Here is a 14,564-nt window from a genome sequence, read left to right as displayed (position 1 = left end):
TAGGAAAATTTCGTAACTCCTATAACTTTTCGTAGGAAACTCCGAATTCGATTCCGTCAACTGTTCTGGAATCCTCTCGACATATGCTTCGAATCCATATGTCTATCTCGAAACTTTCCATTTTTGGAAATTTTCGAAAAGTTTTATTTATTTTCCTTTATTCGACTCTATATGACGCTGATATTTTATTCTGTCCTATTTTTGATATTCTGAGCATTTCTTTTCTTTTTCGAGGAAATGGCTCGCATACGTTTAATTGCCCGTAAGAGTGTAGCTTCGATTACTCATAGAGAGACATTTGAGCTAGACAGTCCCCGACCTCGCACGCACGCTCAGTCTCTTATGCGTTTAGATGATTTGGCTCTAGCACGCCCCGATAGGACGGCTAGGAGGCTAAGAGCTAGCAACCTGAGAGGAGGAAGCAAGTGGAGGATCTGACTACCAAGCTATTGGCAGCAGAAAAGAGGATCGATCAGGTATATGAGATGTTCCAACTCGTTAATGAAGATAACGGCGAACTGCGAGAGTCCTTACAACTGACGAGGGGCCAAACCAAACGAGCTATGGATGAATTGGACCAACGTACCGTAGAATTGGCTGAAGCTCGTCACGCACGGGTAAGAGATAAGGAGAGAATGGAAGAGTCGTGGAAGGTGGTCATGCAATTGTCAGAAAATAACCAAAGGCTATCAAGGGAGATAGACGAAAGGAAGGCAAGGGAGAAGGCACTCATCCAGAAGGATCAAGCCAACTGCGCGCGTGCAAAGAATGAGTTGGACAATGCAATAGGGAAGATTCTGACTCATAAGGAACAGATTGCTGAATTAGAATCGGAGAATCAAAGTCTACAGATGCAGCTGGCAGAGTTTTTAGACCCGGAGATGCCGGAGGAGGATTCTGAGGAGGAAGAAGCCCCACCTGACGTAGCTGTGGGGAATGGAGAGATATCAGATTAGAATATTTTAGTGAACAATTTTTAGTTTATTTCCGTTGTTGCCATTTTCTATTCCAATAAATTCCCATTCAGTTGTTTATGTTTATTTGAGAAATCAATAAAAGTTGTTATTTCGATTAATTGTTGGCATCAATTTATTTTCGCACAAATTATTCAATGCATTCTATCAAATTTGTGCAACAAATATCTTAGAAACTTGTACACTTGTAGGAAATGGCCGGAAGACCTCCACGAGCCAATCGCAACCCACGGTATGCCAACAACCACAATGACAATAATGAGAATCCGAATCCTGACGGAAATCCACCGCCACCACCTCCCAGAATGGGCCTGAGCCAAGCAGATTTGATGGCTATAGCCACCATAGTGGCAACAACTATCCAGGGCTTGGGAAACCCCAATGGTAACGGTAATCAGCAGCCTCAACCACCACCGGCACAGAATGGAATCAAGTACCATTACGAGTCCCTTCGTAAGAACCGTTGCCCAGTGTTCAAGGGAGACGCCGACCCTGAAAGTAGCCAGAACTGGTTGAAAAGTGTGGAAACCCAGCTGCGATTATTAGAGATACCCGAGGCACTCAAAGTAGAGGTAATAACACCATTCCTGGAAGATAAGGCGAGCAAGTGGTGGGAAACAGTCTCACCTACCCTGACAGCCGCCGGAGCAATCACTTGGCGACAATTCAGAGATGTCTTTCTCAAACAATATTTCCCAGCAGAAGTCAGACTACAGAAATTGAGCGAGTTTGAGAACTTCTCGCAAACACCAGGCATGTCAGTGGTAGATTACACCTCCCGATTCAATGACCTCGGAACTTATGCCCCGACAATCATGGCAGATGGAGTTCTGAAAATGCACAGATACAAAAAGGGATTGAGCAGCCGCATTCAGTCATCCTTAGCAGTTTATCAACCTACGAGCTTTGCTGATTTAATGGGAGCAGCAATAAGAGCTGAGACCGACATCAAGCGTCGGGAGGACGAGAACAAGAATAAACGGCCTCTTACTGGACAGCCATCTCAAGGGAAGCCACCATTCAAGAGACCGAATCAGTCCAGTGGACCCTTCAAAGGTGCTTCGTCCCACCCATCTTACCAAGAACCAAAGATGTGCCCCAAATGTAATAACCGTCATTCTGGAGAATGCCACCGACAGACGGGAGCATGTTTCAATTGTGGGAAATTAGGGCATCGAATTGCTAATTGCCCCGAGCCATTGAAGAGAAGTACAAAGCCTAATGCCGATGCTAACCCCAACAAACCAAGGGAGAATAAGCCCAACGCTAGTGTGTTTGCAATAACCCAAGAAGAAGCAGATGATGCAAACGATGTCGTGGCAGGTACCATTTTTGTCAATGAAATGCCAGCTTATGTGTTGTTTGACAGTGGTGCTACTCATTCATTCATATCTAAAAGATTCACTAAGAAACTAGGGCTTACACCTGAATTACTAGTCGAACCATTTAGAGTAGCAACTCCTACTAGTAAGACAATCGAAACACATAGAGTACACCGACAGTGTAAGATCTGCATCCATGAGCACCTATTCCAAGCAGAATTGATACAACTGAAAATGGTGGAATTCGACATCATCTTAGGAATGGATTGGCTAGCAAGAAACAATGCGATGGTAGATTGCAAGGGAAAGAGCGTTAGGCTCCGAACCCCGAGCCAAAAAGAGGTCGTGTATCATGGTAAATCCAAGGAACGAAAGTCACTTCTTTCCGCATCCCAAGCATGGAAAGCCGTGAAATCCGGAGCAGATATCTATCTAGCAATGTTTAACGTAGTGAAGGAGGAGATTGAACTTAAACCAGGGGATATCCCTATCGTACGAGAAATCCCAGACGTCTTTCCGGAAGAACTACCAGGGACAATCCCGGACCGTGAAATTGAGTTCGAAATCAATTTAGTGCCCGGAGCGGCACCCATCTCCAATGCACCATACCGAATGGCACCAGCTGAACTTAAGGAGCTAAAAGAGCAACTTCAAGAATTGCTAGACAAAAAGCAGATTCGACCAAGTGCGTCTCCATGGGGAGCTCCAGTACTTTTTGTCAAGAAGAAAGATGGGAGCATGAGACTGTGCATTGACTATAGGGAATTGAATAAGATCACTATCAAGAACAAGTACCCTCTTCCAAGGATAGATGACCTGTTTGATCAGCTTAAGGGAGCCACAGTGTTTTCCAAATTGGATTTGAGAACGGGCTACCACCAATTGAAGGTCAGAGCTGAAGACATCCCAAAGACGACCTTTCGGACAAGGTATGGACACTGCGAATTCACGGTGATGCCTTTTGGTCTGACAAACGCACCAGCAACCTTTATGGACCTAATGAACAGAGTAATCAAGCCGTTTCTGGATCGATTCATAGTGGTATTCATTGATGACATCCTTGTCTACTCTCCTAGCAAGGAAGACCACGAAGAGCATCTCCGCCTCACTCTACAAACCTTAAGGGAGAAAGAACTCTATGCCAAGTTCCAAATGCGAATTTTGGCTAAACAGTGTATCCTTTTTAGGGCATGTGATATCGGAAGCAGGAGTATCAGTGGATCCAAAGAAAGTGGAGTCAATTCTAGATTGGCCGAAACCGAGAAACGCCACAGACATTAGAAGCTTTCTGGGATTGGCAGGCTATTACAGGAAATTCGTTGAAGGATTCTCTTCCATAGCCGTACCATTAACAAAGCTTACTCAAAAGAATTCTAAATTCATTTGGGATGACAACTGCGAGAAAAGTTTCCAGACATTGAAAGAAAAGCTCGCGTCTACACCAGTGTTAGTCTTGCCCACTGAAGATAAGGATTTCACCATCTACAGTGACGCATCGAAGGAAGGGTTGGGATGTGTACTCATGCAAGAAGGAAGAGTGATTGCCTATGCTTCAAGGCAGTTGAAGCCGCATGAACGAAATTATCCCACTCACGACCTCGAACTGGCAGCAGTCGTCTTTGCTTTGAAGATATGGAGACATTATCTCTATGGCTCCAAGTGCGAAATCTTCACGGACCACCAGAGCCTCAAATACTTGTTCACCCAAAAAGAATTAAATATGAGACAAAGGCGATGGATTGAGCTATTGAAGGATTATGACTTGACTATAAGCTACCATCCAGGCAAGGCAAACAAAGTAGCTGATGCTTTGAGTCGGAGGAATATGAGTAAGATTACCTTAGCTGCACTCTCCGCTCAACCATGTCTGCGAGAAATCGTCAAGTTGAACCAGGATCGAGACCCAGTTCTAGCAAACTTAAGGAACATGCTAAGGAAGCAAAGTCTCAAGATACTCAGATCGACGACAAAGGAGTCCTTTGGATGAAAGGACGATTGTGCGTACCAGACGTAGATAACCTTCGAAAAGAAGTAATGTCAGAAGCACATAAGTCGAAATTTTCAGTCCATCCTGGCAGTACCAAGATGTACAGAGACTTAAAGAAGAATTTCTGGTGGAGTGGAATGAAAAAGGATGTTGCGATATTTGTTTCCAAATGTCTTGTGTGCCAACAGGTCAAAGCAGAGCACCAAAGGCCTGGAGGACTTCTTCAACCTCTAGAAATTCCAGAATGGAAATGGGAACACATCTCCATGGACTTTGTGGTTGGGTTACCAAAGTCTAGACAAAGCCATGATGGCATCTGGGTAATCGTAGACAGACTCACAAAATCTGCGCATTTCTTACCAGTCCGCATGACCTATAATTTGGACAAGCTAGCCACGTTGTACATGAATAATATCGTACGATTACATGGAGTCCCAGTCAGCATATTGTCAGACAGAGACCCGAGGTTTGTATCTCGTTTTTGGAAAAGTTTTCAACAAGCCATGGGAACTAAGGTCACCCTCAGTACGGCCTACCACCCTCAGACCGATGGTCAAACAGAGAGGACAATTCAAACTTTAGAAGACATGCTGAGAGCATGTGCCCTAGACTTTAGCGGTAATTGGAGTGAACATCTGCCTCTGATTGAGTTTGCTTACAATAACAGTTTTCACAGCAGCATCGGAATGGCGCCGTATGAAGCTCTGTATGGGCGAAAATGTCGGTCACCACTATATTGGGACGAAGTAGGAGAAAAGGCCATCACTGGACCCGAATTGATCCAAGAAACAGTGGATAAAATCGCTACAATCAAGGAGAGACTTAAAGTGGCACAAGACCGACAGAAAAGTTGGGCTGACTTGAAAAGAAGACCAGTGGAATTCATAGCGGGAGATAAAGCATACTTGAAAGTATCACCAATGAAAGGTGTGGTTCGATTCAACAAACCCGGGAAACTGAACCCTAGATATGTTGGACCTTTTGAAATTCTAGGGAAAGTGGGGACACTTGCATACAGATTGGCACTCCCACCGAGTATGTCTAGAATCCATAATGTTTTCCATGTGTCACAACTAAGAAGATATGTTTCGGATCCAAGCCACATCCTCGAAGCTGAACCACTCTTAATCGAGGGAGACTTGAATGAAGGCCTTACTTATAAGGAAGTCCCGATCAGAATTGTGGATGCCAAGGACCAAGTGCTAAGACGACGAACGATTCCATACGTCAAAGTACAATGGTCCAATCACACCGAAAGAGAAGCCACTTGGGAACTCGAAGAGAAAATGAGAAACCATTACCCTTACCTTTTCGAAGGACAAGATGATCCAAGTTTCGAGGACGAAACTTACATTAAGGAGGGGAGAATGTGAACACCATGCACCAGCCGAAATCACTCCATTTCAGCATGAAAATCGAGTGAGCACCTTGAACCAAAAAGTGGCCACATTCATCCGGGAGAAGTTAATGCAACCAACCCTTTGATCAAGCCATCAGCGTCATTCATGGAGCCATCAACGCAGCGTCATTCAGGGAGCCATCAACGCAGCGTCATTCATGGAGCGACTGGAGCCTACCTTGTAGAAGGTTGTTCGTGCCTATATAAAGGAGGGCTCCTCATTCGAATTGGCACATCCACTCTCGAAATCCTCTCTAGCAACACTGTAGTCTCGAAGCTCTTCGCCCTCTAGAAGCTCTGCCGCAATCTCGCCGTTCATGTTTACGTTTCTTTGAGCAATCAAAATACGGTAAGTGGGTTTTTGCTACTACTTCCATTGGCATAATATATTTCGAAAATAGCTATGACTTTGAAAATTATATCGGCATGATATATTCGTTCTGCTTCGTATGTAACCCTTTTGGAATTTTCGTTTATTGAAAGCATGTTGAGTATTTGTTAAGCACTGTAATGATTCGACTTAGAAATGGTAAAGGAAATTCCGAACTTTGAAATCTTTGTTTAGGCCCTGATGCGGTGGGTTATAATAACCGTTCCTTTGGCCTCGCCCCTTAGAGGAGTAACATATAGGGGACTGATCAGTTAAAAACCATAGAAAATGAGATGATTTCAGTGCTGTATCCGTTGTCTTTTTCTTGTATCTGATTCGACATGCTAAATATTGAAATTGTGATAATTCGTGTATAAGTATAACCTCGATATTTTTCATGTCCGATTGGCCCCCCATTTACTGAGTATTTTCCCCGAAATACTCACCCTTACTCTCCCACCCAGATAAGGATGAGAATCAAATTGAGGATGAGGAGCAAGAACACTTTTGGGGATGGTGAAGAAACAGGCTGATTCGTGACCGATTTATTATTCAGTCTTATGTTTTCAGTATTTCGTATTTACGCTTCCGCAGGTTTCTATTTCTTTCTGAGTTGTAAAGACGTTGAACTTTTGAGAAATTTATGATAATAAACTGGTTTGGTATATGCTGTACTACGAGGCTAGTTGTCTTGCAGTTATGTGATTGCGAGATAACGCCGGTGTCGACTAACCCCGGTCTCGGGGCGTGACATCCCGTATTTCTTTCTAATTTGGAAAAAAAAATTGATTTTTGACTTTTTAGAGTGGCGATTATCAAAATATAGTATATGATTCAAAACATAATATTTCACCATCCTCCTCAAATTTTGAAAATCTGTCCAAAATAATCTCACAAAATAGCCAGAGAATCTCGTGGAGCAATTTAAATATACAACCCATCACCTTCCCCCCGTGATGCTCTTGAACACAGTGTACATGGACTGATACATAGTTCAAGAAAACCAGCAGCAACCTTTTTAGTCTCAAAGTTTAGAGCAGAAAACAAAAATGCCAAGTTCGGATTCATTTCTACGGCAGCTAAGTAGCAAAGAAGGATACTGGAAGTCGAGTTCCAAGAGATGGGTCGGGGCGGGGTATGGGGGTGGCTTGAAGCAAATGGAAGGGCTGAACAATGTGTGTGAAAATGGGATGTTTCTTTTGAAGAAAAGAGTGATGGTTTTAGTGGATCAATCTTCGTATTCCAAGCAAGCAATGATGTGGGCTCTTACTCATGTTGCCAATAAGGGAGATATACTCACTCTTCTCCAAGTTGTTCCTTCTTCTTCGACTCCTAATTCTCTTGCTCTCTCACTCGGTTCACTCTGTAAAGCACTCTCAACGGGAAATAGGGAAAACATGTGGGCATACATATCAAAATAAAATTGAATTAAATAAGTTGCTGCTATGAACCGCCAAAATAGTTGGTTATGCTTCACGCTTTCTAAAAACTAACCACCCATGCACATTATTATATTAAATTGAATTAAACCAACCAAATATCGCAGAAGGGAGAATCTTGATTGTTGCAGAGTTGAAATCACGAAGAGAGCGAGATAATTCTTTACATAAAACTGAGAAGGCGCCTACTCGTTGGAATCCAATGGTAATCCACTCTCTGAATTCGAAAATGGTGGATATGAAGTGTTTTTTTTAAGTGAAGTTGAAGATTAATATATAAAAATCAGTCATTATTTGTCGTTTCATTGTGTCATTGTTAATTCCTTTCAGGGTGATTTGTTACGTGAATGGATAAAGATTGTATACTCTTGCTTTTCTTGCAGTTTCTTTTTCTGACGGATTTCTTGTTTTATCGTTCTCTTTTGGTGACTTGAATTTTTTACTGGGCCAAAGGGATTGTGTATATCTTGATTCATGTAAAAAAATAGTGAATTTTATTTAGTGTTGGTTCACATTGGCTGATCAAATGATTTGATGATGTTAAAGTATTTAGTTTGTGATTAATTCATGCTTACTACAGGCAGAATCAAAGAAAGCTATCGGTATGGATGAATGGAAGAGAAAACTCCAGGCAGTTAATGTTAAAAAGGAGGATATGAATAAATTGGTGATGAACTTTCTGGTGACCGAGGGTTTTGCAGACGCAGTTGAACAATTCCAACTTGAATCTGGGACTGATGGTATCTTTTTTCATGTACTTTTTTTTTCTCATCAATCTTCATGTTTTGATGGATATCTTTGATTTTCCTTATCCAAATACAGCAGATATAGATCTCACAACTGTCACTGATCGCATGGTGGTTAAGAAGGCGGTGCAAAACGGGCACGTGGTGGATGCTATTGAGAAAGTCCTTAGTTTGAACCCGGAGGTGTGACAATCTTTCTTTCATTCCCTTAGTTGTTGTTGTAACAAGGAACAAAATGGATTTGGTTGATTTTCATGTGTTCTGTCATTAATTGGTGAGCAGGTTTCAGATTTCATAAAGCCCTCTTTTCCAAGATCATGTGCCCATGAAATGAATTCTTTAGTGACTGGTGTGCATATCTGCTGGTACACAATAGCGAAATGGCATAAACGAAATTTCCCTTATTTCCTGAGCAAAGTGAAATGTTGTTGATTTTTAAACTATTTCCTTGAATTTTTTTGACTGTTGTATCAAGTATTTGATCATTTAGGTATTTGACATGTTTGGTACCATCATATATTTTGAGCATAAAACAGTTTACTATACTGGTAGCACTCCCCATATTTCATGTATGTGTTCTAATTTATTTGTGATTGTTATTGTTTCTTTAACTTACGACGCAGATTTTGAGCGAAAATCCCAAAGCACTTTTCAGTCTCCTGCAACAATTGTTCATCGAACTGATTCGAGATGGGAGAATGGAGGAGGCCCTGATGTTTGCTCAAAAGAAACTTGGTCCACTAGCAGAGGAAATTGTAATCTTCTTATAATAGTTTCAGTGTTTTCTACTAAATATGTCATGTTATTCATGCCTTCACTATCTTATTTGCCCAAATTTTATGCTGTATTGAAAGAATTCTCCTTTCTGGAATGTATATTATTTCGTGATTTTGTCTTCCATAAGAATTATCTGTTATATTAACAGCGCTTTCTAGGGGAGTTCGAGAGGACTTTTTCGCTGCTTATTTTACACAATGTGGCTAACAGTTCTGTTAGTGACCTGCTAAAAATGTCGAAGCGCCATAAGACTGCAAATGATGTGAATGAAGCCATGCTTATCAGCCAAACCAATGAAAAAGGTTAGTACCTGCTGTCTGACAATATTGTTGAAGTTTTGGGTGAATGTGATTTAATGAAGAAATCAACTTTCCGGTTACAAGTTCATCCACATACATGGATCGAGTCTTGAATTGAAGGAAACAATGCAGTGTTTTCTATGATGATTTTTAGTTGACATTTTCCCAGTTTTATACGATCATATTTGCATTGTTCATGGATGTATTCCTTAATTTATCAGTTTTTTCAGCATTGACAGCACCATTTCTAGCTTTGGCATTATTAAAGTATACAACACATTATCTTTCCCTTACTCGTGACTTGAACAGAGACAAAACTATCAAGCTTATTGAAAATGCTGGCATGGGTGGACAAAGAACTTGAGAAGGAAGTTACATATCCTAAAATTAAAGATTTTTCTACCTGTAAACTTGAAGATCCTGCTGCCATCTGAGTGCTACAAAAAACGCCCGTCGCCATGATTCCGGGTTACTATATCTGAAGCTTCTCATTGAAAGAGCAAGACTTTTCACTTGGAAGAAGGTTGCATTTACTCTGTTAATGATTTGTTACTCTGCACAAAATAAATACTTTGCTTGTCCTGATTAAAGATTCGAAATACTGTTGAAAATTTGTGATAGCAGAAGTGGGAAAAGTTGGTAATATGTTGATTCTTGAAGAACAGACGGGAAACCAAAACAAAGCCATTAGATTTTCTTTTCTTTTCTTTTTTGGAATGAGATATTCTTCAAAACGAGGAGACTAATTTTTGGTCAAATCGGGAAAAAAAATTAAAAAATCCATTGAATCGGTTTTCGGGTTCAATATCAATCGACCGGTCAAATAGCTCAGGATCAGACAGTTTTTAAGCGATATTCGGAACTTGACTCGTAATCGGTTATCGGTCTAACATGTCGATCGAATGAGATTTTGAAAATTGGTTGGGATACAGGATACTAATGTTTGATTTAATTTTTTTAACTTCCTTAATTAAATTTGGACACAAGTATATTTTTTTAAAATATAAATTCCCAATATAAAATGAATTCTAATTTTATTTTTTTTACAAATCATTAAATTATTATTTTTTAAAGAAAAAGTATTTCTTTTTATAAATAAACAAAAAGATAAAAAAAATTTATTATCCCTTTCCACTATGTAGGAAGGACTGTTTGAAAATATAAGCAAATTTACTCGTCTTTCCGAAAGAGTTTGTTACAGAGAGATTTCAGGTAATGACATCTGTAAAATCCACACACAAACATTCCATGTTTTTCTCCACCAATGATTCTCGTTTCCTCCAATTTTCTCTCATTTTCATCAATCCAGTGATTATTCACCACCCCAAACCACATCTTCCGTTTAAAAAAAATCATCCCTGAATTCACCAAAACCGCAGGTTTCTGCAATTTTACGTGCAAATCTCTAGGAGATATTCCTTTTTCTGCTTCAATGGGTTTTCTTCGACGGGAATGTTAAGTTTGTTGCGCGCCAGAGGGGCGAAACTATAGTCGGTTCAAATATTTTTGAAAGTTGTGTTTGATCGTAGCCGTACACGTGGAAGGCGGGATGATGGGGGTCGAAGCAGTGGCCGTGGGGTCCCGTTAGGGGGTGGGGTACATGGGAAGAGCTTATACTGGGAGGCGCTGTCCTCAGGCACGGCATCCAAGACTGGAACGTCGTCGCATCGGAGCTCCGGTCGCGCTCCATTTGCCCCTTCACCTTCACACCGGAGGTCCACGTTTTCACCCTTCGTTCTTAACTTCATTTATGCTTGCCTTCTTACATATGGTATTTTTAATTAATTTTCTGTCGGCCTCTTATCTTTTTGATTTACTTTTGAAATTAAATAAATGGTATTCTATAAATGTTCGACCATCGAAATTCCCGAGTTTGTTTGTTCTCATCATTGATTACGTTATGCATAGTTTGCAGAATACATTTAGACAATATATGAAGTACAAAGAATAAACAACAGTAAAAATTAAAAATATTATATTTTAAATTTTTGGCCAAACAAAGATCATTTAGTTATTAAAATTCCTCCTAAATCAAAATTGATTAGCAGCATATAAGATTTTTCTGTGTAATCAGTTGCTTTCATTAACTTAATACACATTATATCAAAATCAACTCATAATCGCTATCATTAGTTTGGATACTTAATTTAAGTCCCATGATACTTATAATCAAGTTTTTGAATTTAAATAGTTTCAGTACATCTCAATCATTATTTGTGTAATCCTCATTTATTCAAATATAAGTTACTTGTGTGATCATAACTCCACAACCATGAGAATTTTAGGTTTTGTTCGGGCTATCCATAGATATGGTAGCGTTCTTACCCATTGAGCACATGATGCGCGTGCTTAATGGATAAATCAAGGTCCTCGTTAAGCCATGATGTATAGATGAGTGGTAATGATTCATGACTCAACATATATAATTTTAGGGTCAAAGAAATTGATACATTCTTTTAATTCTCCACTTACAAATATAATGAAATTACAAATTTATTTCTCCGGTTGCAAATAGATTTCTTTGAATTTTCTTTGTATTAAAATCTAAAACAGATAGTGGGAGTCTCAACTAGCACAAGATTTTTTAGAATTTTCTTAAACAAATGGCAAAAACTTCCTTTAATTACAGGCTTGTAAAAGCAAGTACGAGGACCTGCAACGGCGTTATTCTGGTTCCATGTGAGTTAAATATTCATTTCCTATCTCACCATTTATGGTCAATGCTTGGTACATCAAATCTTTAGTGGTTTTTGATAAAATGTGTTATCTTATATTGCTGTCACATTTACTGTGATGAATGCCTCAGTTCTTGGTTCGAAGAACTGAGAAAGCAACGAGTGGCGGAATTAAAGCTAGAACTTGCAAGATCTGAGGATTCAATCGGGTAAGTGCAGATAACAAAACATCTTTATATTTGTTCAAATATGTTGTGGCTCACAAACAAAGTAACTCTTGTATCTGTTTTTAATGCAACGCTTTTTGCTCGAAATTCTCGAGTTGCTACTTACCTATGTTATGTCGAAAAGAAAATCCTTCATCTTTATAAATGAAGGGACTCTGAGGTTCATACCTCTAGTAACTATGCCACGAATCAATGCTTATGTACAATCTTAGAGTGCACATCTCTGAACAAATTTATCTGAAGTAACCTGAGGAAAATTTGGGGTCTCCAGGTCTCTCGAGTCGAAAATCAAAAGTTTAAAAGCAGAGAAACAACATTTCAATCAACCTGAGTGTAGTTCTAGCCAGACTGAATCAGCTCTTCGTTCTTTGAATTCAAATGGCACTGAATCTACGGGAAAGGAAGCATCAAAGGATGGATTCTCAGCTGGCAGTTTCACGAGAGATACCCGAACAAATCCGGACGCTTCAGTCTCTTCTAAGCAAGATAGAGATGTGCTCTTCAGTAAGATTACTAAAGCCAGTTATGGGCAAGGAGTAACTGTCAGAAAGAGACGAGGTCAGAGAAAGAGGAAGGATTGCAGCCAAGCTGGCAAAGAGACGAGCATTGGAGAAAGTGAAATTTTGGGTTCTTCTGATATTGCCTCTACTTCGCAAAAAGAAGTTCCCATCAATGACATGGGTGGGATAATTAAAGACTCGAATAAAACGGATACTCCCTGCAAAGATTCATATTCGGCTATGGAGGAGAACTTGATGGAGATATTCAAGTCCATTGCTCAAACCGACCCTGCATCAGTGTTTAGACATCGAATGGACAGCCAGGTAAAATAGAATCTCACAGAAATAGAATGTAACATAAGCAGAATCGATAGCATATATTCCGAGTCTTTATTGAGAACAAATCTTTCTCCCCAAAAAGCCTTTTATGTAGACGTACTGAACTTCTTTATTTGCCATCAACATAACAGAAACGAGCTAGATACCGGAAAATAATCAGGCAGCATGTGGATGTCAGCACGATAAGGTCAAGAATCCTTAAACATTCAATCAGATCAGTTAAAGAACTGTTCTCCGAGTTACTGTTGCTGGCGAACAATGCCCTCGTGTTTTACTCGAGAAGAACAAGAGAATACAAATCAGCTTGCTCTTTGAGGGACTTAGTCAAGAGGGAGTATAGGAAGCATTGTATGGGATCTAGCCAAGAATCTGTATCCTGTTTTCTAGCGTGTCATCCTCCCGTGAAGCCACGTAGTGCTCGCCCTCGACCTCCAGTGTGTAAAGATAGGGTGTTAGCTTTATCAGGGAAATTGTCCAAAGCCAAGAATGTTACTCTTTCGAGTCCCAAGATGCTCGAAAAACCAAATGACGCTGATACCAATATATTGCTTCAAACTTTCTTGAAGGATAGGAAGGTAGCGAAGCGGCCAGGGAAAGATAAACCTGGATTTGTTGATCACACACTAGCTGAAACTTCTCTTGTAAAACAAAAAAGACGAAAGCGAAGGTGACAATGTTTTTGTAGCCGTTAATGTCAACTATCTATAAACACATTCTTTTTGGTATTGTGGGTATGGGTGAACACGAGAATTTTCATAAAATGGGTCAGGTTAGTATATTTTTGTGGTAAACTAATATATTTTTCAGTAAAATTACAAATGAACACAAGTCTTTTAACTTGATTAAATTTTTGGAAAGGTAAAGGCCCTAAAGCTCTGAGTTCCTATTTCTTTTATTGCCGTATTCTTGATTTGTATTGGCATCAACCGTGATGTTGTGCACAATACCAAATCCAAAACTCATTATGTCATATTATTTTTTCGCAGAAATGTATGTGAGACGGTTTCACGGTTTGAATTTTGTGTGATGTGCAATCAGTATATGGATCAGACGATCTTTGGTATTGGATTTCACTTGCTTTCATTGAAAAAGATATAATAATAAGTCGTACTCTTCATTACTAAAATAATTATGTTAGAACTTGTATATCTAAACTAATATTTGAAATATCACACTGGACATTCTAAAAATTGTCCATTCTTAACCCTTTTGTGCAGTCCATCCTAATAAAATACATTGTTTTTCAAAAGGCAAAAACTTATGTGAGACGGTCTTACGGATCGTATTTTGTGAAACAGATCTTTATTTGGATAATCCATGAAAAAGTATTACTTTTTATGTTAAGAGTATTACTTTTTATTGTGAATATGAGTAAAGTTGACTCACAGATTGGGATCCGTGAGACGGTCTCACATGAGACCTACTCCTTTCAAAATTGTAATTTAAAAAAAAAAAAAAAAAAAGTATTGCACGCAGTTCGATTCGTAGTGGTTGGATGAGAGGTTCACTA

The 14,564-nt window shown here is 39.7% G+C and overlaps 4 protein-coding genes across 5 annotated transcripts; all 4 read left to right on the top strand.

Annotated features, from left to right (window-relative positions):
* The first annotated feature begins 1,168 nt into the window (after positions 1-1,168).
* LOC140824012 (uncharacterized) lies at positions 1,169-2,870 on the top strand. Its single transcript, XM_073185617.1, has 2 exons — positions 1,169-2,587; positions 2,775-2,870. The coding sequence occupies exons 1-2, from the start codon at positions 1,169-1,171 to the stop codon at positions 2,868-2,870; spliced, it is 1,515 nt and encodes a 504-aa protein (XP_073041718.1).
* A 4,098-nt stretch (positions 2,871-6,968) lies between these two features.
* On the top strand, positions 6,969-9,979 carry LOC140824505 (protein GID8 homolog). Of its 2 annotated transcripts, none has more exons than XM_073186085.1 (6): positions 6,969-7,696; positions 8,072-8,231; positions 8,317-8,420; positions 8,861-8,992; positions 9,163-9,316; positions 9,623-9,979. In XM_073186085.1, exons 1-6 carry the CDS (start codon positions 7,694-7,696, stop codon positions 9,745-9,747), a joined length of 678 nt encoding a protein of 225 aa, XP_073042186.1. In that variant the 5' UTR covers positions 6,969-7,693; the 3' UTR covers positions 9,748-9,979. The 2 variants fall into 2 exon arrangements, with proteins under 2 accessions (XP_073042186.1, XP_073042185.1); XM_073186084.1 differs by having other exon boundaries at positions 7,449-7,696; positions 8,314-8,420.
* Positions 7,102-7,473, top strand: LOC140824011 (uncharacterized). The gene has a single exon (XM_073185616.1). The coding sequence runs from the start codon at positions 7,102-7,104 to the stop codon at positions 7,471-7,473; it is 372 nt and encodes a 123-aa protein (XP_073041717.1).
* An 887-nt stretch (positions 9,980-10,866) lies between the features above and the next one.
* Positions 10,867-13,840, top strand: LOC140824010 (uncharacterized; the record flags this gene model as incomplete). The annotated part of the gene is made up of 5 exons (XM_073185615.1): positions 10,867-11,028; positions 11,943-11,992; positions 12,120-12,197; positions 12,487-13,039; positions 13,186-13,840. Coding segments are annotated over 5 exons (1,383 nt in total), but the record flags the coding sequence as incomplete, so codon positions are not given.
* Between the last annotated feature and the right edge of the window lie 724 nt (positions 13,841-14,564).

This window comes from Primulina eburnea, chromosome 2 (genome assembly GCF_022965805.1).
Source record: "Primulina eburnea isolate SZY01 chromosome 2, ASM2296580v1, whole genome shotgun sequence".
Classification (NCBI taxonomy): Eukaryota; Viridiplantae; Streptophyta; class Magnoliopsida; order Lamiales; family Gesneriaceae; genus Primulina; species Primulina eburnea.
The sequence above is the reverse complement of the archived record's forward strand: the minus strand, read 5'-3'. Positions and strand labels throughout refer to the sequence as shown.